General features: G+C 55.4%; 11 protein-coding genes across 11 annotated transcripts; 6 read left to right on the top strand and 5 right to left on the bottom strand.

The window, feature by feature from the left end:
• Positions 1–18: 18 nt before the first annotated feature.
• On the top strand, positions 19–2,127 carry EX895_005663 (uncharacterized protein; the record flags this gene model as incomplete). The annotated part of the gene is made up of 1 exon (XM_029886255.1): positions 19–2,127. One exon carries the CDS (start codon positions 19–21, stop codon positions 2,125–2,127), a length of 2,109 nt encoding a protein of 702 aa, XP_029737486.1.
• Positions 2,128–4,520: 2,393 nt separating this feature from the next.
• EX895_005662 (uncharacterized protein) lies at positions 4,521–6,305 on the bottom strand (the record flags this gene model as incomplete). The annotated part of the gene is made up of 1 exon (XM_029886254.1): positions 4,521–6,305. One exon carries the CDS (start codon positions 6,303–6,305, stop codon positions 4,521–4,523), a length of 1,785 nt encoding a protein of 594 aa, XP_029737485.1.
• Positions 6,306–7,322: 1,017 nt separating this feature from the next.
• Positions 7,323–8,471, top strand: EX895_005661 (uncharacterized protein; the record flags this gene model as incomplete). Its single annotated transcript, XM_029886253.1, has 1 exon — positions 7,323–8,471. The coding sequence occupies one exon, from the start codon at positions 7,323–7,325 to the stop codon at positions 8,469–8,471; it is 1,149 nt and encodes a 382-aa protein (XP_029737484.1).
• A 445-nt stretch (positions 8,472–8,916) lies between these two features.
• EX895_005660 (uncharacterized protein) lies at positions 8,917–9,789 on the top strand (the record flags this gene model as incomplete). Its single annotated transcript, XM_029886252.1, has 1 exon — positions 8,917–9,789. One exon carries the CDS (start codon positions 8,917–8,919, stop codon positions 9,787–9,789), a length of 873 nt encoding a protein of 290 aa, XP_029737483.1.
• Positions 9,790–9,909: 120 nt separating this feature from the next.
• EX895_005659 (uncharacterized protein) lies at positions 9,910–10,555 on the bottom strand (the record flags this gene model as incomplete). Its single annotated transcript, XM_029886251.1, has 4 exons — positions 9,910–9,963; positions 10,040–10,176; positions 10,287–10,414; positions 10,527–10,555. The coding sequence occupies 4 exons, from the start codon at positions 10,553–10,555 to the stop codon at positions 9,910–9,912; spliced, it is 348 nt and encodes a 115-aa protein (XP_029737482.1).
• A 589-nt stretch (positions 10,556–11,144) lies between these two features.
• On the top strand, positions 11,145–12,251 carry EX895_005658 (uncharacterized protein; the record flags this gene model as incomplete). Its single annotated transcript, XM_029886250.1, has 1 exon — positions 11,145–12,251. The coding sequence occupies one exon, from the start codon at positions 11,145–11,147 to the stop codon at positions 12,249–12,251; it is 1,107 nt and encodes a 368-aa protein (XP_029737481.1).
• A 387-nt stretch (positions 12,252–12,638) lies between these two features.
• EX895_005657 (uncharacterized protein) lies at positions 12,639–13,661 on the bottom strand (the record flags this gene model as incomplete). Its single annotated transcript, XM_029886249.1, has 1 exon — positions 12,639–13,661. One exon carries the CDS (start codon positions 13,659–13,661, stop codon positions 12,639–12,641), a length of 1,023 nt encoding a protein of 340 aa, XP_029737480.1.
• Positions 13,662–14,557: 896 nt separating this feature from the next.
• EX895_005656 (uncharacterized protein) lies at positions 14,558–15,448 on the bottom strand (the record flags this gene model as incomplete). Its single annotated transcript, XM_029886248.1, has 3 exons — positions 14,558–14,758; positions 15,042–15,116; positions 15,356–15,448. 3 exons carry the CDS (start codon positions 15,446–15,448, stop codon positions 14,558–14,560), a joined length of 369 nt encoding a protein of 122 aa, XP_029737479.1.
• A 1,645-nt stretch (positions 15,449–17,093) lies between these two features.
• EX895_005655 (uncharacterized protein) lies at positions 17,094–17,821 on the bottom strand (the record flags this gene model as incomplete). Its single annotated transcript, XM_029886247.1, has 4 exons — positions 17,094–17,126; positions 17,215–17,325; positions 17,403–17,735; positions 17,816–17,821. The coding sequence occupies 4 exons, from the start codon at positions 17,819–17,821 to the stop codon at positions 17,094–17,096; spliced, it is 483 nt and encodes a 160-aa protein (XP_029737478.1).
• Positions 17,822–18,266: 445 nt separating this feature from the next.
• On the top strand, positions 18,267–20,165 carry EX895_005654 (uncharacterized protein; the record flags this gene model as incomplete). Its single annotated transcript, XM_029886246.1, has 1 exon — positions 18,267–20,165. The coding sequence occupies one exon, from the start codon at positions 18,267–18,269 to the stop codon at positions 20,163–20,165; it is 1,899 nt and encodes a 632-aa protein (XP_029737477.1).
• A 932-nt stretch (positions 20,166–21,097) lies between these two features.
• EX895_005653 (uncharacterized protein) lies at positions 21,098–21,931 on the top strand (the record flags this gene model as incomplete). Its single annotated transcript, XM_029886245.1, has 1 exon — positions 21,098–21,931. One exon carries the CDS (start codon positions 21,098–21,100, stop codon positions 21,929–21,931), a length of 834 nt encoding a protein of 277 aa, XP_029737476.1.
• Positions 21,932–22,048: the final 117 nt, after the last annotated feature.

Raw genomic sequence — 22,048 nt, 5'->3', positions numbered from 1 at the left:
CCGCTCGCATGGAATGACATGGATCGCTTCAAGCAGATCGATGCGAGCAACTCGTCCATCGGTGCACTCCTCTTCCACGATGAAGAGGTCGTCAGCTTGCAAGACAGCATCGGCCTCTACGACGGCAAGGACAAGGTGCTCCATCAGAACAACGGCACCGTCTACCTCACCTCCCATCGCCTCCTCTACGTAGACGACCTGGAACCACATCGATACTCGTGCAGCTTGAACCTGGAATTAGTCAAGCAGAGCGAATACTATGCTGGATTTCTCAAAAGCAGTCCAAAGATCACCCTCGTCCTCGCAAAGCCGGACAAAGATGCCGACGATGCAGTCGAACAACAGCAGCAGGCGAGCTCTAGCTCACTCTCACCGTACACAACCTCGGCTCCACTCAGCAAGACGCCGAGCAGGGACTGGAGGGTGGATGCTCCCGCCGCCGACTCCACTCCTTCTGATGCTGCGGCCTCCAACTGGATTTGCGCCATCTGCGGCTTCAGCAATGCTGCCAGTCGTTCCGTCTGCGAGCTCTGCGGAGTAACAAAGGAACCTGCTCGCCCAAATCCCAAGCGAACTACCTGGCAAGATCGTGGCCAAGATCCATCGCGGCCAGACCCCTTCTCCGGCCCGAGCAAGCCGCCATCAATAGCACAGCCTCCTTATTCCGCTTCCAAACCACCAGCATCAAAGCAGAACGATGGCCTGGCCTGCGACGTATGCACCTTCCTCAATCATCCTTCCATGGCCAAGTGCGAAATGTGCGGCTCCCATCTTGGTCGCAGCTGGCAGCAAGAGCAAGCTTCCGCTGCAGCATCTACCACTTCACTCACAGCCCCGAGCACACCATCACGCAAGAGCACGGAGGCAGATGCTCTGTCCTTGCGCTCCAGTACTGCACCTAGCAGAGCTTCCACCCCAGCATCGTCCTCGTTGCCCCCCTCAACCGATTCCGTCAAGCTCAGCTTCCGTAAAGGCGGCGACAAAGCGTTTTACAACTTACTCAAATCCACGCTTCGAGCCAAAGCCTGGGCTAGCGACACCAAGGGTACAGCTGCAGGCGCTTCAAATCCTTCTGCTTCCAGCGATGCTCGAGCAATGCGCGTTGCAGCGGGCATGGTCGATCTCGACGGCAGATCAGCTGCTCTGAAGAGGGTCGGTATCGACGGCATCCTCTCTTCCGTCGATTCCACCAGTCGCGCTCAGAATGATGATATGCACGGCGCACTCAAGGACCTCGAAGCGCTCATGCGAAAAGCCAAGCAAATGGTCGAGTTTGCGGAGTCGCTCAACGCCAAACTCACAAAGCAGGAGCAAGCCGCTGCTGCAGCCAAGGCCGCTGGCTTGCCAGACACGGCACCACAGCCAGATCAAGAGGCTGCTACACTCATCCGATCTTCCCTTGTGCAGCTCGGTCTGCCGGCCCCTGCCGTCACCGAGGACATGGCGAGGGATCAAGACGAGTACCACCGTGAGCTAGCCCGTGAGCTAGCTGGCTTGCTGCTTGGCAACCCTTCGGGCGGTCGAAGGGCAGGGTTGATGGGCGCAGGAAGGATCGCGGCCAAAGGTAAAACCACCGAATCGCTGCCTCGCGTTTCGGACGATGAGCTGCAAGGTCGAGGCTTGGTGGGGCTCGATGAGGTGTGGTGCGTTTGGAACAGGGCACGCGGCGTGGCCCTGATCCCTCCGCAAGCGCTTCGTTCTGCTGCGGCTTTCCTTCCCGACATCACGTCCCCTTCTGTGCGCATCAAGACATTCCGATCAGGCCTCTCGGTGCTCCATACGCCCAAGTACAGCGACGACGCCTTTGCCTCGCGCATCCTGCACTACCTCGATACGCTCGAGTGGGAACACAAGATGAAGCGCATCGAACAGGCGCAAGCACTCCGAATCTCGGATGGCAGTTCCATCGCCTCGACAGCTTCGTCGCAAGAGGCGAGCTACGGTGACAACCTCTCTCCCTGGGGTTCGGGCGCATCGATATTGGAGATTGCCGAGAAGGAGGACGTGCCTATATTGCTCATCAACGAGATGATGGACATGATCGAGGCCAAGACGGGTATGGTGGTTCGGGATGATGGTGGGCCCAATGGGACGAGGTGGTTCGTCAACCACTTTTCGAGGGTGTAGTCGACGTTTGCGGTTATGGGAGAATGTCAATCACCTTGAAGTCGAAAGCGTCGTGTGTGATTTGAGCTTGCGGAAGCCGGACCGCTTTGTGTATCCTTTGCTGTGAGCAACGTGGTCGTGGAACAGATCGCCAACGTCATCGCTAGCTTACCGTCTTGGCTCGCGATTCTAAGGGGCCGAACATCGACCGATGACTCGGCTAGACATCGCAACAGGTTCAACCGGACCGGGACGAGATTTGTCGTCTCTCCTCCTGTTTCTCTCTCTTGGAGGCCAAGGGCCTGGACACGACGAGATTGCCGACAAGAGGGACCTTCACCGACCAAGTCCACCGCCAGCCAGATGCAATTTCGCACATCTCTCCCCGCAAAAGTTGAAGCGGAGGGTACTCAAACTTTATAGTTCGTGATGACGTGCTGCTTTGGTTGGCGAACCCAAAGGGCTTCGAAAGGAGGGCGTGCGTCGCAGCTACACTCTGTGGTTCCGCCCCGGACCGGCGTGACCGCAAGCGTGGGATGAGATGTCTAGGCAAGACGGGCATCGCTTTGGCCATTGTGAAAGTCAGTTGTCATCGAAAGGGAAATGCCAGTCGACAGGATTGAGAATCAAAGTTGGAGCACGGCCTTTGCACCTAAACGCTAATTCTGAGCCGAAGCCTGTTCTTGAACTTGAAGCGGATCGCGATGGTAGGGCCATATTCCAAGGACTTGGTCGGTCTTGGAGTTAGAGCTAGAACAATGGAGTGAGCGAGCAGAGCCAATCGGCCCGTTCAACTGCCCGACGTCGCCCCGGATAATGAGACTACACGTGTCGACTTGAAGAGTGCTTCAGTGCCATGTCATCTTAAAGAAGAGATGCTCGGTGGGCAGACAATGACCCCCAAGTCACGCCACTCTACATAGCCAAGAAGCGCACGGAGGGAGCTTGCAACAAGGAGGGGATGCTTAGGAACCTGCAAATCAGCCCCACTCGACAGGTGAGAGCTCAAGCACGTCACGAGAGCTCACCTGTGCGTGTGCGTAAGTGAACTGCACTCCGCAGTCTCAAGTATGCGTATCACACGGTGATTGGGACCTCGATCAGGCTCTGCACGACACTCATTGAGATCGTGATCGCGACCCAAAGGTAGAGCTTGAAACGCAAAAGAAGGACCGCCGACTTCATCTTGTTCTGTGAGTTTCTCACCCCTACGCCAGCTCAGGTGTTGCGAACCCGTCGGAAGCTGCTGTGGTCCCCCTGCTTGTGTCTCTAATCCCGCTCCCCTCAGCCCCGCACACTTTGTTTGGGAAGTTGCGCGAAAAATTGTTGACCACGAGCTCGGTTCCTGTAGCTGCAGTGGCCAGGCCTCCGTCTGCGGCTAATCCGTGGGATTCAATATCCCTGCGAGCTGAGGCACAAGGGTTGTCAGGCTGAATCGCAGAGCCCACTTCGGGGATAGGTAGGTGAGATATTTACGTTTCTTGCCTGAGCTGAGGACTGCGTGTGGGGAAATGGAGGGAGTTATAGGAGAGTGTGCATAGCTGCTAACTTGCCGACAAGCAAGAACGGCGGGCAGCAGAAAAGGTACATATACAAAGGTCATTTCGTGTCATCAGTTGGTCCACCTTCAAGATACATCTCTTGCCGACATCTAGCAAACCACTTGCACTCAATCTTACCACCATTCTACCTGTGTCTCACACATCGACATTTCAAAGCCCGACCTGATTCGTGCCCTTGCTAATAAAGTACCCCGCAACGTTGCGCAGCTTTTTCATACCATAGGAACCCAACTTCAAGTACCCTCGCTCTCAACGTGCTGGTTCACGTCGCGTCAACAATCGATACCGTCTTTTCGCCAAAAGATTACCACGCTTTGATCCCCTCGTTTTCCCACATTGAACCCCGCCGACGAGAGGAATGAAGTCCCACTTGGTCGTTGTCGTCGCTGCACTCTTGGCTTTGGTGGCCCAAGGAAGCGTGGGGGCACCCATCCCGAAGCCGAACCCGATCGAAGACATTTTTGCGAGCCAGTTGCCCGATCCGGGAGTGACAGCGCCCATGGCAGCGGGTGATAGCTCCTACCCGCTTACGCTTCTGGCGAGTTTTGATCCGAACGACACTTCGGCTCTCCACTAAGTGGAGGTGCTTGGCATAGAGCGGACTGGGTAGCAGCGGAACAAGTTTGTGCGAGCTACCGCAACAAGTGGCACCAGGGACGACTTTCCGCTCGCAGAGCCTTGTCACGGGTTGCTTTAACGACACACTATCGCCGACGGCAACGATATTCGAGACGCCTCAATACGACTTGTCAATCACAGTCTACATTCTCCCTACCTCATCGTAGCATCACTCTTGATGAGTAGCCCGACTTTGTAATAGCAAACGTCGTGTCATTGTGGAAGCGATGTTTCTCACAGCACAGCACAGCCACCGTTAGTCTTGCTTTCGATAACTTGATCTTTGCTGCTGCCGCTGCTGTCAAAGACCTTCTCACCCTGCAGCCACGTCTGCAAGATCTTGGTCTTCAAGATGGTCTGCTCCTTGTCTCCAGTGCCATGCTCTTTGAAAATATCCGTGTCGAGTACGACAAAGTCGGCGCTCTTACCCCTCTCGAGCGTGCCTGCCCAGCTTTCGGCCCTGCAGCTGTGTGCGGCACCATAGGTTGCAGCAGCCACAGCCGTTGCGAGGGGCAGAGCGAACTGCGGCGTCGTCCTGCTGGTCAGCTCTGGCTCGCGCCCAGACCGCCGAGTGACAGCCGTGTACAGATTGGGGAGGATCCAGTGGTGAGCCGTGGGGGCGTCCGAGCCAAGCGCGATGGGTGCACCGCTTTCGAAAAACTCGCGAAAGGCAAAGGCTCGACTACAGCGGCCCTGGTTCGGTTCATCGCCGAGCATGCGGCACCAGTTGTCCATGATGCTCGGATCGCAGTGTACGCCTTGGATGCTGGCGGTGATGCCGAGCCGGCCGAGCTTTTCGACGTCCTTGGGATCGGTGAGCTCGAGGTGCTCGATACGATGCCTACGATCGCGGATCGAGAGACCTTTCTCCGCCAGCTTCTCTCCTAGCGTTGCAATGGCTTCCACAGCGGTGTGTACAGCAAGATCACCGATGGCGTGGATCGCGACTTGTAGGTCGAGGGAGTCGGCGCATTGAACGACCGATGAGAGTAAGGGGAGAGGCCACATGAGCTCGGCGTTGGTCTTGTTGTAGTAGGGCTCCTTGAGCGCGGCTGTGCAGCTATCGATGACTCCATCGCATACGATCTTGATGCCGACGATGCGGAACCATTCGTCGTCGTGTTTCTGACTGAGCTCGTGAGCGTATTTGACCTGGGCGATGCAAGCGTCGACATCCTGATCGGGACGAACGAGCCAGTGCGCTGCGATGCGGATAGGTAGTTTTCCTTTCAGTTTCGCCTTGACGCGCAGGGCGCAGTCGAGCGATAGTGGGTCCATGGCCATATCGATGCCTCCGGTGAAACCGCTTTGATGATATGATTCGCAAGCTCGCATGAAGCTCGTATCCTGTTCTTCCTTGGTCGCTAGATTTGCTAGCTTGGGCCAAACGAAAAGAATGTTGGCCATTTCGAGCAACAGACCGGACGCTTTACCTGTGGCTGGATCACGCACAATCTCTCCGCCCTCGGGATCAGGCGTGTCGTCGGTGATGCCGAGCTCGTTGAGCGCCGCAGTGTTGCACCAGTGCGAATGGAGATCGAATGCTTCGATGTAGACAGGACGGTCGGGTACAACCTCGTCAAGCCAAGAAGCGAGTGCTCTGCCATCGGTGCTGTTCTGCATCCAGACGGAGGCCAAGATTCGAGGTGCGTCGGGGTTGGCTTCAGCGGCTTGTTTGATCATTTGCTGGATCTGTTCGAGGTTCTTGCACTTGCCGACATCAACCTTGTCAAGAGATTGGCCGAAGTTGAGCATGTGAGTATGGCCGTCGATGAATCCGGGCACGACGAGCTTGTCACCGCCCAAGTCAACTTGCTGTGCTTGCTGCTTGAGCTCCGCTGGGATGCTGGCAACATCGCCGACGTAGGCGAGCTTGCCGCTTTGCACGACGATACATTGCGCAAATCGATTTGCTATCGCCTGAGTATCTGTGTAGTCTTGCTTGAGCAATGAGGCGGGTTCGAGCTCTTGTGCTTGGGCTGTGAAGAAGAGGGCGTTTTTGAAGAGTCTGGTAGTCATTTGGGAGCAAATGTGTCAGTCTGACAGCGGAGCGCCACAGAGTATGAGGAAAGGCCGTTGAACTGAATGAGTGAGGAGGCGATCGCAACTCCATCCATCTTACACACACACATATATATACATATGCTGGTTGTCAGCAGATCCGCTCTGATAAGACACCAGGTTCAAGAGCAGTCTCGGTGAATTCAGCAAATGGTCTGAGCAGTAAGCGTGCAGGCTAAGCGCCCTTGACGCCAGGATTGCTCTCTCTGGTAGTCTCTCTCCTGGCCACGCGAAGAAAGGGGGACTTGTGAAGCACACGACACACGGCGTAATGTAACACCATGGCTCTCTACGTGGGCATCGTTTGGGGCCTCCGGAAGAAGGGTCCAATCGAGGGTGGATGATACAAGCGAGGGCTTGCTCGTCTAGGACCTTTTTGGATCCTGTCGAGCAGGGGCTCTCTGTTATGCTGCTGCCGTGGGTGTCTTGCAGCAAGACTTGGCGGCCGCCGCTTCTCTTTTCATTGCTTGCCAAAGCCGCATAGCGTCTCGCAGCGCCAAGCGCGGCTATTCCGCTATCTTTGCGCGCTATGAAAACTCTTAGGGGTGTTACGCCGTCGATCCTGTTGATGCTCCTTTTCCTTTTTCGAGAAACGTCGCTGGGCAGCGTCGGCAGGCAAGAAGCAAGCGACGAGCTCACGGAAAAGGGCAACAGCGGGCCGACGTGAGCGGACGAGCCAGGTTGAGTAGCACAGCCCAAAAATTGACGTTCCCGCTCTCGTTGGCTCATGACAGCCTTTTGGACCCCTTTTCTACATTTGTTGTGGACTGCTCATTTACACCACCTCTGTCGAGCGTTCACCTTCATCACGGCTCCAGTCATCTTTCTTGTCCCCCACCAACCCACCCGCCAAGTCACGATCGTCACCTTTGCAGACACGTTGACTTCAACCTCTGGGTCGAGGCACTTGTCACCACCGTTCCACCTATCCCTGGACGACACACCCTAGCGTCTTAGTATCGCCTTGGTCCAAACATGCCGGCAAGAGACGAGCAGGTGCCGGAGCTCTCCTACCTCCCAACCTACACACAGACCAGACCACCGCCTCCATCTGGGCCACCGCCCGCCTACGCCAATGTTATCGGCAAGGTGTATCCCTACTCGCTTCGACCCGTGCTGCTCGTGACCACCTTCTTCACCATCCTCTACCTCTTGCTTGTCGCCATCTCCAACTTCAAGGATGTGGGCCACTCGGGCAATAACGGCACCATGAATCTTTTCGATATCCTCACCGGTGCGCTTCTCATGGCTGTCGCTCTCGTCGAAGTGCTCGGCTTCGTCGGTGCGCTCAAGACCAATCTGAGGCTAGCCACGCTCTACTCGAAGCTTACTATTCCTGGGTTTGCGCTGGTGATTGCTTGCGAGATTATCAACATTGCGGGCCACTACATGTTCAAGACGCGCACCATCAACGACTGCATCGCTAGGAACACGGGCGTTGTGGCGCCTTCCTCCCCATTTGGCTGGTATGGGCAGTCGAGCAGCAATTTGGTCATGTCGGAGGTGGACGCCAAGAACTACTGCAACAGCCAGTGGAGGTACGATTCAACGTGGGAGATCGTGTGGCTTGTCGTCACCATTGTGCTCGGCGTGCCGTTTGTCATGTTCAGCTTTGCCTTTGTGAGGCAGCTGCGCGATCCCAACTCGGTGCGCGTGCGCGAGTCCAACTTTGACTGGTGGCAGCGTAGGAACAGGCAACTGCCTCCCAGTGCCCGGTATGGTGGTCGTCATAGCTCGGCACCGTACGACCCGCAATCGCAAGCCCAGGCGTATGCGTATCCCCCGGCTCCGTATGGGTCGGGTGCATATGCTGCGCCCGCTGGCCCGCCTCCGGCTGGTGCGTTCGGCGCGGATGGCCACCGCGATCTTCCAGATTACGAGCGTGGAGATGTGCACGGCGACTTCGACGACGACCGCAAGAGTCCTGTGATCAGCCCGACGTCGTACGGATACAGCGGTGCCGGACGTCCCAGCACCAGCAGGGACCGCGACGAGAGGCAGAACGATGCGGCCAAGGACTCGCAGGTGACGATTCGGCTCGACGATGATGCCGCTGATGCCGCTGATGCTAAGAGCAAGGCGTTTGGTCGCGACTCGCACGACGACGATACTCCGAGGATCTGATGTGTTCTTGTTCAGTTGGAATCTGGGACAATGTCTTGTCTGTTGGTGTTTACTTTTCGTTCGGCTCTTGACTTGAGACGTGGTGTCTGTATCGTGCTATGATCTTCTCCTTTGTAACCGACGTTCGCATTGCAAACACTGTTTCGTAACAGCTCGACGAAGTTGTTCTCCAGCCTGAACTGTGCTGCCGCCTATCTAAGTTGAGGTTGTCCGGTTACACGAGGTGGAGGAAAAAAGTCACGACAGAGAAGCAGCTTCTTTTGTCAGGGTTTGGAAATTTCGCGCACGAGCGTTGCTTCCTAGTCACTCTGCAGCATTTGCTCAGAAGACCAACCAACAACTTGCCTACGCCTTCTTGATTTCATTCGACCACCTCCCTCATCTCCGACACTCATCTCGACGTCGACGTTCATACCCCACCGGGCGCAGCAAGACACGCCAGTTGATGCTGTCAACCACCACCAAATCAGTTCGACCACGACTGCTCTCGACCACGCACCTCGCTGCTGTCCGCTTCTTTTCGCTTCCTGTTCCACTGCGCAATTTCTCGCCGACTGCCATCAAGATGGACGCAAACGTGCAAGGAGATGCGAGCAAGACGGCGATCATGACGCACAATCAGTACAAGACCAGCGGTCTAGAGCGCGACGAGCTGTCCCCCAGCCCCATTGTCCAGTTCAACAGCTGGTTCAAACACGCCGCCGAAAACGGCGTGCCGGAACCGGAAGCCATGACCATCTCCACGGTCGCTCTTCAGAACGGCGTCGCGCGGCCATCGTCCCGCGTAGTGCTGCTCAAGCAGGTCGACTCACAAGGATTTCTGTTCTTCTCCAACTACAGCTCGAGAAAAGGCCGCGAGCTCGAGGGAAATCCGTACGCATCGCTCGCGTTCTACTGGAAGGAGCTCTCACGCTCGGTGCGCGTGTGTGGCCGAGTCGAGAAGCTGAGCGCCCAAGAGTCCAAGCAGTACTACGACTCGCGCCCGCTCGGCAGCAGGATCGGCGCGTGGGCCAGCCCACAGTCCTCCACCATCGCCTCGAGACAGGAGCTGGAGGACAAGGTCAAAGCCGTCGAGGACAGGTTCGGCGTCCCCGGGGCTGCGGGCCTGAACGAGGCCAACAAGTGGCAGGGCGACGAGAAGGCCGTCGATGTACCACTCCCCGACTTCTGGGGCGGCTACCGGATCGTGCCGGACGAAGTCGAGTTCTGGTGTGGCAGGCCGAATAGGCTTCATGATAGGTTCAGGTACACCAGGAGCATCGAGAGCAAGACGGCGGCTACTGATGATACCTGGACCATTGATCGACTTGCTCCGTGAATGCTTACCTTTACCTTTACAAGCAATGCTCAGAATGACTCGAACCCCTCAGCCCTCAGACCAGTCGGTGTGATTGACTTGCATCGTTCATCATTCTTGCGAAGAGTCAGTTAGACATATCTACGACTGCGCAACCTTGCCGACAATGTTGTATCGCTTAGAATAGTAGGCGTGCTGTGTATAACGAGCGGTTCAAGGCGGTTAGTGTCGTCTGTATCATTTTCGGACGTTGCACAGCAACATTACTTACCCAGTCGTTGAGAACCTTGAGCTGCTTGTCGTCCAGCGTGCTGTAGTCGGCAACAGCGTCTTCCGGTTTGAGCGAAGACATTCCGAGACCACGCGAGCCATCCTTGCCCGCAAAGATGTTGTAGCCTTTGCCGGGAGCTGTGCATTGCATTAGGAGAAAGTAACGTATCGACCAAAGGGAAAGGACAACGTCAACAGTGCCGATCATTACGTGACAAAAGCTGTGTTGAGACTGCGGGAGAACATACCATACATCTCGCGCTTGGGCGAAACATCAAAGACATCGCCCTTGACAGCGACGTATACGGGCTTGGACTCATCCGAGCCATCGAACTGCTTGAGCTCTTCGACCGAGATCGGGTCGTCTTTGGGAGGGCTGGGGCGAGCGACAAATCAAGACGTCACCAGATGGCGAGGGTGAAGACAATGGTCAGTTTTGTGCTGTAAGCTAGGTTTAAAATACGCAGAAAGCACATGAGTGGACCTACTGGGTGGGCTTGGTAGTTGGTTCCATCATATTAGCGCACAGTGTCCTTTGTTTGGTTGAGACAGTGATGGTGGCGAGCAAGCGAGTTAAAGAAATGGGTACCTTTTTGTGTGATGGCTGATGCGCCGGCGCCTTTTTTGTCTCCACTCTGGTGGCTTTGAAAGCTGCGCTACATTCCCCCGGATTGTGACGAATCACGAAATCGCACAGTCGGGCAGATATACCGAGACATGTTAGGCTTGCTCGTGTGACATCGGGCTGACGAAAAAAAAGATGCAGCTTGAACGTCACTCCGCTTCTTCTAGAAATTTTTGTCGTGCGGAATTGTGATCGCAAGTTTTTTCTGCACTGCTCAACGCAACGCCCAATATTGTGCTTTGCTTTCTCACTTCTTCTTCCCACCTGCTCATCATACTGTTCAAGCAAGAGCAGCAGCATCGACCATACGCCATCCTTGCGCGCTATTCCCTAACATCATCCAGCACTCGCATATACCAACCCTGCATCCAGGAACGACCCATCTGCATCCGAGGAATACCAGCTAAAAGCACGCCTCACACGGACCCTTTACCAACTCAACAACGGAGCCGGACACGAATCCGCGCAAACCACTGCAATCATGACGACGGTGCAGAAGATCAAAGAGATCGAAGATGAGATGAACAAGACGCAGAAGAACAAGGCAACGTCGTACCATTTGGGACAGCTGCGAGCCAAGCTGGCCAAGCTAAAACGCGAGCTCATCACCCCATCGGGCGGCGGAGGCGGTGGTCCGGGCATTGGGTTCGATGTTGCCAAGACCGGTGTGGCGTCGGTAGGGTTCGTCGGGTTCCCCTCGGTGGGCAAGTCGACGTTGATGTCTGGGTTGACGGGGACACAGTCCGAGGCGGCAGCGTACGAGTTCACAACTTTGACGTCGGTACCGGGAACAATGAAGGTACACGGCGCGCCAATTCAGATTATCGACTTGCCCGGTATCATTGAGGGCGCCAAGGACGGTAAAGGTCGTGGTAGGCAAGTCATCGCGGTGGCACGAACGTGCAACTTGATCTTCATCGTGCTTGACGTCGGCAAACCGCTCAAGGACAAGGCAATCATCGAAAACGAGCTGGAAGGATTCGGGATTCGTCTCAACAAGAAGCCTCCCAACATCGTCGTGCGCAAAAAGGAAAAGGGAGGCATCGCCATCACCAACACTGTGCCTCTGACCAAGCTCGACCACGACGAGGTCAAAGCCGTGCTCAGCGAGTACCGCATCAGCAACGCCGACGTCTCGTTCCGTCAAGACGCCAACATCGAGGAGCTCATCGACGTCATTGAGGGCAACCGCATCTACGTCCCCGCCATCTACGTACTCAACAAGATCGACTCGATCAGCATCGAAGAGCTCGATCTGCTCTACAAGATCCCCAACTCGGTGCCGATCTCTTCCCAGCACTGGTGGAATGTGGATGACGAGCTGGTGGAGAAGATGTGGCACGAACTTTCGTTGGTGAGGGTGTATACCAAGCCAAAGAAGGCCTCGCCGGACTACACGTCGCCTGTGGTGCTCAAGACGGGCAGGAGCACCGTCGAGGACTTCTGTAACGCTATCCACAAGGACATCATCAAACAGTTCAAATTCGCCATGGTTTACGGCGCCTCTGCGAAGCACCCGAAAGGCCAGCGTGTCGGCGCCGACCATGTTCTGGCCGACGAGGACGTAGTCACCATCTTCAAAAAGTAATGGCGAGGAAGCCACTGTCAAATACATTCTGCTTGGTGTGTGTATTGGTCAATTGTTCAAGTGCTGAACTGGCCATTGGTGGGCGATTCTCATTGGAATGACAAGCCCTTGTTGCTTTCTTCACGCATTGCCGCTCGACTTTCCAAGGCGGTGGTTTGGCAGGCGAGCTGCTGTGAGAAGTGTGAGAATTGGAGCCCCTGCTTTGTCAAGGGCGAGTTTCATTGGGATCAACTGTGCTTTCGGTCTGGACAGCGACGCCTTGCCACATACTCAATTTGATAAAAAGAGGGAAACGCACTTGCACCAGGTGGACATGACTTCTGAGCATGGCGTAGAATTCATTTTATGCTTCAAGACATAGCGTCATCCGCAAAGCTACACGACAAGCTAGAAAGCGACGATCCTCATCATGTCAGGATCGTACCTCGAGCCAGAGACCTTGAAGCTGTTGATGACGCGGTCGATCTCGGCGAGCTCGTCTGGCGAGAGCTGGACGTGGGCGGCCTTGTTGTTCTCGATGAGGTACTTTTCCTTCTTGGTACCTGGGATGGGGATGATGATGGGCGATTTCTGGAGGACCCAGGCGAGGGCGATCTGACCGGGGGTAGCGCCCTTCTTGTCGGCAATCTTTTGAATGTCAGCGACGAGTTCGAGGTTCTTCTGGAAGTTTTCGCCCTGGAAGCGCGGGTTGACGCGGCGGAAGTCGCCCTCCTCGAAATCTTCGACCGACTTGTAGGAACCCGTGAGGAAGCCGCGGCCGAGGGGCGAGTAGGCGACGAGCGCGATGCCGTGCTTGGTGGCAAAGTCGAGGATGCCGTTGGTGAGCACTTCGGGGGTCCAGGGCGAGATCTCGATCTGAATCGCATCGATAGGCACCACGTTGTTCGCCGCCTCTAGCTGTTCGAGGTTGTACTCCGAGACACCGATGTAGCGGATCTTGCCCTGGTCCTTGAGCTCCTTCATCGCCTTGACGGTCTCGGTAACGTCGACGTTGGGAGCGGGGCGATGGGCGTAGTACAGATCGATGTGGTCAACACCCAGTCGGCGCAACGAATCGCTGCATGCCTGGTGGCACCACTCGCGTGAACCATCAACACTCCTCTCGCCCTTCTCGTTGATACGGAAGGTGAACTTGGTCGCGAGGAACACCTTCTTACGTGCATCCGGGTGCGACTTGAAATACGCTCCGATCTGTTGTTCATTGTAGCCCAGCTTGCCGGACTTGATGGGAGAGTAGATGTCGGCAGTATCCCAGAAGTTGACGCCGTCAGCAAGGCAGCGGTCGAAGATGGTGTCGACGGTGGATTGGGGCACGGGCTCGCCGTAGAAGGCAGCGAGACCCATGGCGCCATAGCCGATGCAGCCAACCTTCTCGCCCGTCTTTCCGAATTCTCGTGTAGGGATGGTCATGATAGCGTAGATTTGGATGGGGAGTTCGTGAGGGGAACAGAGCTTGGGGTCAGAAGAGGAGTTTACTTATACCTTGCTACTCGTTTCGATCAAGCCTTGACCGTGAAACGCACGGGCACAAAGCAGCAGAATACTCTGAAGCGGCAATGCAAACGTTCGGCCCACACGCAGGCTTCTCTGCTCCCGCTCTGTATAGCCACCCAAGCAAATGACCATCGGTCAGTTTTGTGGAGCACCCCATTGGTTATCTAGAAGAAATGCGTTTGTTAAGCGTACTGGGGGAGAGGGAAGCAGCAGCGCTTCCTGACACGTCGACTGGCTTGATTGCCCGGTGGAGGCACGGTTTCTGCTGTGGAGGTGGAGTGGACGAGGAAACTTCTGAATCTCCGCGGGACGGCTTTCCCGCACGAGACGTGGATTGGTTGACAACTCTTTCGCTTTCAACCTGGCTTTCACCGTCGGTGAAGCTTGCACGCTGTCTGTGCGGGTAACTGGACGCTTGTATGTCTCCCATCAGAGTGTATCCCTGTCCTTGACTTGGCTTTTTCATTCCGCACAAAGCATTGAACTTGAACTTGACCTTGAACCATGGCGCGTCCAGCAGCTCATTAAGACAAGAGATACTTGTATAGAACCAGGAAATACCAGCTCGACAAACCTCTCCTCTCACGACCCAATACTGTCAAGCATCGTAGCATCGTAGCGTCTCAGCGAGCGACCCGCTGCGCTCACATGGTCTCGCAAAGTCATCATATCGGAACCAGCCACGTTGATGCCACACACAGCGTCCTCCAAAGACACACAGTCAGCCTCGTATGCCAAGCGGAAACGTTCATATTAAGCTAAAGGCATCCGGGGGGTGCAATGTATCGATGTAACACAGGGACGCGGATGCTTTAGAGCTTGGCCTTCTGGGCCTTGAGCACGCCGTCGAGCTTGGTGGCGAGCATGATGTTGCCCTTGACCTTGAGCTTGCCGGACATGAAGGCCTTCTGGCCGTTGACCTTGCCGTCGGCGAGGTCGATGAAAGTGTCGTCCGAGAGGTTGATGGTGACATCGGCCTTGCCCTTGGCCTTGCCCTCGTAAGCCTCAGCGTTCTGTTTGCGGTGGACACGAGAAACAAAGAAGATTGGAAAGTCAGCGATAAATCCAGACAAGCTCGTGTTGGAACAGCACTGCCCATCACCGCCGTGTGTGTAGTGTCATAGTTCGAGAACCAGACGGCCGCCCACGGTGCGCATTCTTGACTGCGATGTCTAGCACAATTAACCGTGCGAAATGCTGAACAAGGCTGTGCATCCAGCACACTTTGTACCGCAGTAGCGAATAGCGCTATAGGAACGTGCACGATGATGGGCTGGTGCGAGGATTGCAACGTACCTTTTTGAGGTCAATAGTCCAGACGAGCTCCTCGCCCTTAGGGTTCTTGACGTGCATCTCAAAGACACCGTTGGTCTATTGTTCGTGTTGTGGAAAGGAAAATTGTGGGGTAGCAGGAGTGGAACCGAGTGCGATGAATCGAGTATTGCAGGCAAATGAGGAAAAGCAGGGCAGACAGGAGATCAAGATCGAAGAGAACGGGTCAGCAGCTGTGTCTTCGTAAAGTCGGCTCTGCAACACCCATGAGAGAGGCGCATTCAGGCTCGCGATGAGCGACGTCATGCGAGCGTCTTGTTAATGGACGAAAAACATACCTTCTTCTGGATGTCCTTCTTCTCCTTCTCATCCATGCCCTTGAGGCCGTCGGTGATCTGCTGGAACAGCTCCTTGGACTTGAAGTCAGCCATCTTGGATATGTGTTGATTTGTTTGGTAGGAAGAAAAGGAGATAAACGGAAGGTATTGTTGCGTCGAGGAGGCAGATGTGGTGGTGAAGAACCAACGAGGATATCAGAATGCGGGGATTGTATATGTACTTTGGCAGCGGCACAGGTTGGGCGTGAATGCTCGGTCCCTCTCTGTCTCTCTCTTACTGTGTCGCCGCGTGACTTGCACTCTCACTTTCAGTGTGCCGTTGATCGACTGCGAGGACGAGGGAAATTCCAGCCAGAATGAGTGGGGCGAGCCTGAGGGAGGCGCTTGGACAGTCAAAGGCGGGTAAAGCCCTGCACAGATAGCTTGAGAAAGGCTCGCGTGAATGGCCTCCAGAGGCAGACTAGCATCCAACTTTCGCAAAGTGACGTCGGAACTCGCCTGCTGCGTTTGAATATTTCTAGTCCAGTCTCTCTCTGCCGTTTCATTTCCGAAAGCAGCGTGAAAGAGGTTCAGCCTTGCTTCTCGTTTCGTCTGTCTGAAATCAGCGCCGAAGCTTATTCTCCACTTTTTTCCCTCGAGCTAAAGCCGCGCCTATCGCAAATACAAGTCTGCGACCCCCCACTTGTAATCACAGAATACAACCGCAGAAAAATGCGGAGGCCATCCTCCGACTCTCTCTTCTCGCTCTTTTGCGGTGTTGGTCGTGTGGTGACTGGTTCGTCGCCCTACGTTTCATTTGCTTGATTTTACGTCGATCGATGCTTTCTGTCTCTCCCCCTCCTCTCTCTCTCTCTCTCTCTCTAGAGAGACGATGCAATGAATTCAGTGAATTCATGCTGCGCCTGCCTGCTGTCGTTACGGCTGGAGACTGCTATTGGAGCGTGAAATGCCAGCCAGCCTGATCGACTGACAAATTGCTCGCTCTTCCCCAGACTGTCTCTCGCTCTCTCCTCTGGCACCATGAACTTGGATCGGCCTGCCTCCCACCGTTCGAAGCCAATGCAGATCCCGCCTCGAACCACACTCTATTCTCAAATTTTCGGCCCTACATCGGATATCGTCTCTAGAGCGCATGCTCACCTGTATGTGTGCGTACTGTGCAAAGCAGCAACGCAATAACCTCTTGCAAGTGATGAATGCTGTTCGTTGTTGTACCGAGAGACCGGTTGGAATTGGCGACAGCTCGAGTCGACGTAGGAACCTCCAAGACAAGCGAGCAAGACCAAGCGAGGGCCCCACACCTGTGTTCCGGCGTGGCGGTCGTGCTTCGGTGTCCGCTCAACAAAACGTAGCCGGTTGCCCCTCGCTCTTTCCTGCACGCTCCCTTTGGTCATCCGTGCGAGATCCAGTCACTCTGTCCTTGATCTGCGAAGGCCTCTCCAGGACAAGACCTCGCACCTGGAAGCCTGTCGTTGTACCAGTATAAGCGCTCGGCATCGCCGATACGTGACTTGTCTGTCGACTCAAACGCCGAGTTGTGAACCGCTTCGTTGCCAATATCAACACCTGTTGAACCTGAGACTTCTTCCTGGTCACTTCTGTTCATGTTCAGTGCGCGCGGTCCGGACAGAACAACGAGAAGGATTGCTGGAATGCTAGTGTACACGAATGATCGAAAAACGGCGTGGGACGCAAGATAGACAGAGGAATGCAGATGGAACAAGAAACCCAAAGACAGCTACCCTGATCTGCTGCCAATCCTTGCCAGTGACTGATGCGAGAGAGGAAGAAGAAGGAGTGACAGTCGTCAGCGTCAAAATCGAGCAGTGTTGCGAACATCGACTCTAGTGCTAACTTACATCCTCTGATTGTTCCGCTTCTTCGATAGCATCGCTCTGACTGACCGTGCGCAGTACAGACTTCTTCGATGATTCTTGCATCTCGCCTGCGATGATGAGCTCGTCCAAGATCTGTGTCGATCAGAAAAGATAGTCAGTATTCACCTCCTTCAGCAAAGACCACCTGCAACGCCCGCACCGCAACATACAGCGTAAGCCTTTTGAAAGTTAAAGATGAGATCGAGCTCGCAGACGTTGCCAAAATACCGATCCAGCACCTCGACGTATCTGTGGATGATCTCGAGCGTCACCAGCTCGTTGTCTCCCTGGCTGATTCCCGTAACAAAGAAGAGCGATGCATATCGTCGATACACCACTTTACTGTCCTTGTACTCGAGGACGTTGCACATCCGCGTTCGTCGTGCGAGTACGAGCTGCGTGACATCCTTGGTGATCTTGAGTTTCGCTTTGGGCGACATGGTGGTGAACCACTTGGCCAGGCGTACTTTGCCTTGTCGGCTGATGAGGAGGATCCAGTTGATCTGTTATGTCCAAGGAAGTCGGGGATTGAGCGTAAGTTTTCTGACCACAGAGGCCGAGCAGGATTGTTGAGCATACTCACCGCCATGTTGAAACAGTGTAGCCACACCACGCTGTAAGGGTATGCGGCAGTGGATGATGACGAGGTGCAAGGTTGGTGTTGATTTTGAGCAATTAATTGGTGCTGTTGCTGCTGGTGCTGTGTGTGTCCCGAGCGCGAAATATTGTGCCCAACGCGTCACGCTGACTAATCAGACAGCACAGAGAGACCAACACTTTGGAACAAGAAGGGGTCGTGCGTCAAGCTTCAGGCGAAAAAGTGTCACTCTTACCATCGACCCGTATCTCTCGCCCCTATTCGGGCCCGCGCTCTTTCCGATATACACGACTCGCAGATGCATCGCTTATCGCTATAGCTGCGCAGCCAGGAACGCAAAGAAAAGGGTATGCTCCCGACACACGTTGTCGGCCTTGCCTCCATCTCGCAGCAGCAGCAGCAGCAGCAGCATGCCGATAGAGAACACCACGACGACATGACGGCAGCAGCGACCACCAACCAGCGCCAGAATGGTAGCACGACATACCCTCCCACAAATACATCGGCAGGGACTCGCGTACTATCTGGCACTGTGCCCTCGAATCCCACCGTCAAGAGGATTCTCGGCTCTCGCGGCATTGCTTCGCTCACCATCGACACTGGACCCTTGTCTGGTCAGCCTGCAAAGAAAAATGGCTCGGTGACAGAGTCGTCGCCAACAACAACCACTCAAGCGTCCGCGAGAACTAAGCGCGGGCGATGGCATACGCTTGAGTTCAAGCTGTACTACCTCGTGTTTGGCGTCATGGTACCTCTGATGGTTTATGTTCCTGTGCGCCTCAGCACACCGTCGAATCCAAATTACTGGTCGTACACGAATCACCTCAAGCCAGGATGGATTGCTGGCCGACTGCGCGACGACAGTGATTTCCAGTATCGATCCTTTCGCGACTACGTTCCTGCCCTTGTTGGGATCATGTGCGTCTATCTTGGGCTATCCAAGCTGTTCACGCTGCTCCCTTTTTCCACGTCTGCAAGATATACCCGCATCGACAGTGGAAGCTCCATCCTCGCGACACCTAGACCGAATAGGATCACATTTCTTACTGTGTTTACGACGATCTTCATCTTTGCCCTGCATGGCTTTAACTCGCTCAAGCTGCTCTTTGTTCTCGTGACCAACTACGGATTATCGAAAGCCCTCGGCGGAAGGAAGATCGCACCAGCCGTGGCATTTGCGATCAACATCGGTGCGCTGTTTGCCGCGCACTGGAACGACGGCTTCGAATACAGTCACATCTCGCCTGTGCTGGGCTTCCTCGAGGTGTTCAAGGGGCTGCTCCCGCGTTGGCAGATCAACTTCAACATTACCATGCTCAGGCTGGTGTCGTTTGCCATGGACTATCATTGGGCAAAGTGCGAGGCGGATGCAGGTGGGCAGGCGGGGAGAGCGATGGGCGAGGTGGAGCGTGAAGGGACGGAGCCGACGTATCAGCAACGGACGAGGCTTACGCAGCATCTGGAGGAATATAGCCTCTCGAACTATCTGCTGTACGCGCTGTACCCGCCGCTGTTCATCGCCGGGCCGATCATGACATTCAACGATTTCACCTCTCAGCTGCGACAGCCGTGCCGTATCGGAGCAGGCACGGTGGTGCGGTACGCGATCCGCTTTGCAGTATCGCTGCTGACGATGGAACTCATCCTGCACTTTGTTTACGTAAACGCGATCAAGGATTCAAAAGCGTGGGTGGGGGCTACACCGCTCGAGCTGTCCATGATCGGGTTCTGGAACCTGATCATCGTGTGGCTCAAGCTTCTGATTCCTTGGCGGTTCTTCCGGCTCTGGGCGATGGCGGACGGTGTCGAAGCGCCGGAGAACATGGTGCGGTGCATGGCGAACAACTACTCGACGCTCGGCTTCTGGCGATCGTGGCATCGGTCGTACAACCTGTGGATCGTACGCTACATCTACATCCCCTTGGGAGGAAGCCGGAACCAGATCCCCTCGACCCTGCTCGTGTTTACATTTGTAGCGCTCTGGCACGACCTCAGCCTCAAACTGCTGGCGTGGGGGTGGCTGATTACGTTTTTCATTGTGCCAGAGGTGGTGGCGAGGAAGACGCTACCGTACAGCGTGTGGGGGCAGAAGTGGTGGTTCCGACACGTTGCGGCGGTGGGAGGGGTAGGGAACGTGCTCATGATGATGACGGGCAACCTGATCGGGTTTGCGATCGGCACGGATGGGATGCGGTATATGATTGAGCAGCTGTTGGGCAGCTGGGAGGGGGTAAGGTTTATGGTTGGGGCGTGTGCGACATTGTTTGTGGGTGTACAGGTGATGTTTGAGTATAGAGAGGAGGAGTTGCGGCGTGGCATTGATCGCAAGTGTTGATTCTGGGCAGCTGTGCTTCCATACAGATTCTCTTCACACCAACATTCGTTACAGTATGGTATTGCATGTGACAAGTAGCGGCGACGAAGCTTCACACCCGGACTCGACGTCAGATGTTATAGCTACGTTGCGACACATACACGAGCAATATGCTGCTGAGCATTGAGGTGCAGCTTGTGCTTTCCTTCAGCCCTCATTGCAACTCCGCCAAAACTGGGCGGCGTGGCACGACACGAAACTGTGAATGAGTGCGGGGACACTTTGTGTTCCATCTTAAATTCTCCCTAAACTGGAACTGCCACTGCGGGCATTTGTTTGCTGCAACAGCGCCAATTCTTTCTGTCCCCGCATCCGCTCTTTGACTGGCTTTCCGCCTAGTTCTAAAAGAGAAAAAGCGTGAAAAGTCGATGATCAACGTTGCGCATGTGATGTGGACGCCTACCGCTCCAATTTGGTCCCTCTTTCCTCGGGTGTCCAGATTGTGCTGCTTTGCTAGAATCTGGTTGCTTGTAGGGTGTGGAGATGCTTCTGAAGAGCAAAGCTGTAGACACTGCTGCTGGGGGGAAAGGGCGGTCGTGGGTCTGGGCGTTCTTTTCTCGGCTGGGCTGGAGCTGCTGCATGTTTCGATGAAAACCTCGGCTAAACGGATGTGTGCCTTGAGAGGCGACATGGGTTTCCCCATGCGTGTTGAGCGCAGAGAGCCAGAGCGGGGATCGCCTGCGCCGCTGCTGCCGCCGTCTTTGCTCTTCCGTGGGTGAGGGCTAGCCTCTTCGTCTTCCTCACCATCATCACCTACTCGTCCATACATCCACGAACCCATCCATCTCATCGATACATACACTCGATCGCGTTCGATCCCACCTTCGTTTCATCTCTCCACCAAGTCATATCCGCCTCGACTTGATCGCAGCACATTTGGGTTTTGGCAAAAGATGGCACCCCCACACTCGCGCCCGCCCGTGGCACCGCAGCTGCTCGAGCTCCCGCTGCAGCTGGGCATTGTTGGATTTGCGGTGACGCTTTTGGGCTTGAACGGATGGGACTATGCGCGCTGGCAGACACTTCGCGAACGCTCGCGCATCAACAACTTTGTCGAATTCCAGGACAACGGCATGCTCACCGTCGTCCTCGCTGCGCTCATCATTTCTGCCATCGGCTTTGCGTTTGGTAATTTGGCTGCCTTCCTCGCGTGCTTGCAGTTCCCTAAGCGCCGCGGTGAGCGCACGGGCAAGGGCACCTACGGCTACATCCTGGTTGGACTGGTGGAGCTGCTGCTGAGCGGTGCATTCCTCGGTATCGCGGCCGCGCTCACGGCTTACAGCGTGCAGAAGCATCCCAGCTTCACCCGCGGCCCGCAGTACTCCGAACCTTTCACCGCGAATCAGAAGGTGTTCTTGAGGTCCATCGTACAGATGTTCAGTAGCGGCCAGAACACCAACCCGGCCACAAGCACCACCCAGAGCCTAGGCGCTCTCGGCCCCTGGGCCAACATCGACACCATCGAACAGGCCAACGCCTTCCTGGCTCAGAACAGGTACCTCAACTACACGCACTACCGCGTCACCGTCGCCATCGCCTGGGTCACGTTGGCAACCACCTTCTTCGTAATGGTGGTCCACTTTGCCCTGCCGCTCGTGTTGAAGGCCCTGGGCATGACCAGGCCGCCAAAGGGCCAGCCCAGGTATCCCGCGAGAGGGCCCGTCGGGTACGGCGAGAAGAGGAACCGTCAGGCTGGTTACAGGAGGGAGGAGTATCCCGAGAATTGAGATGCTCTTATCTCCACGGCTGTGTGTTCGTTTTGTACCACTCGTTCTTGTCTCCTTCTCCGGCCGGATCCTCCGCACACACGCTCATTAGTTCGGGCCGCTTTTTATCTTCGTCTA

The sequence above is a fragment of the Sporisorium graminicola genome, chromosome SGRAM_7 (genome assembly GCF_005498985.1).
Source record: "Sporisorium graminicola strain CBS 10092 chromosome SGRAM_7, whole genome shotgun sequence".
NCBI lineage: Eukaryota > Fungi > Basidiomycota > Ustilaginomycetes > Ustilaginales > Ustilaginaceae > Sporisorium > Sporisorium graminicola.
Note: the sequence above shows the minus strand (reverse complement) of the source record. Positions and strands in the feature narration are given on the sequence as shown.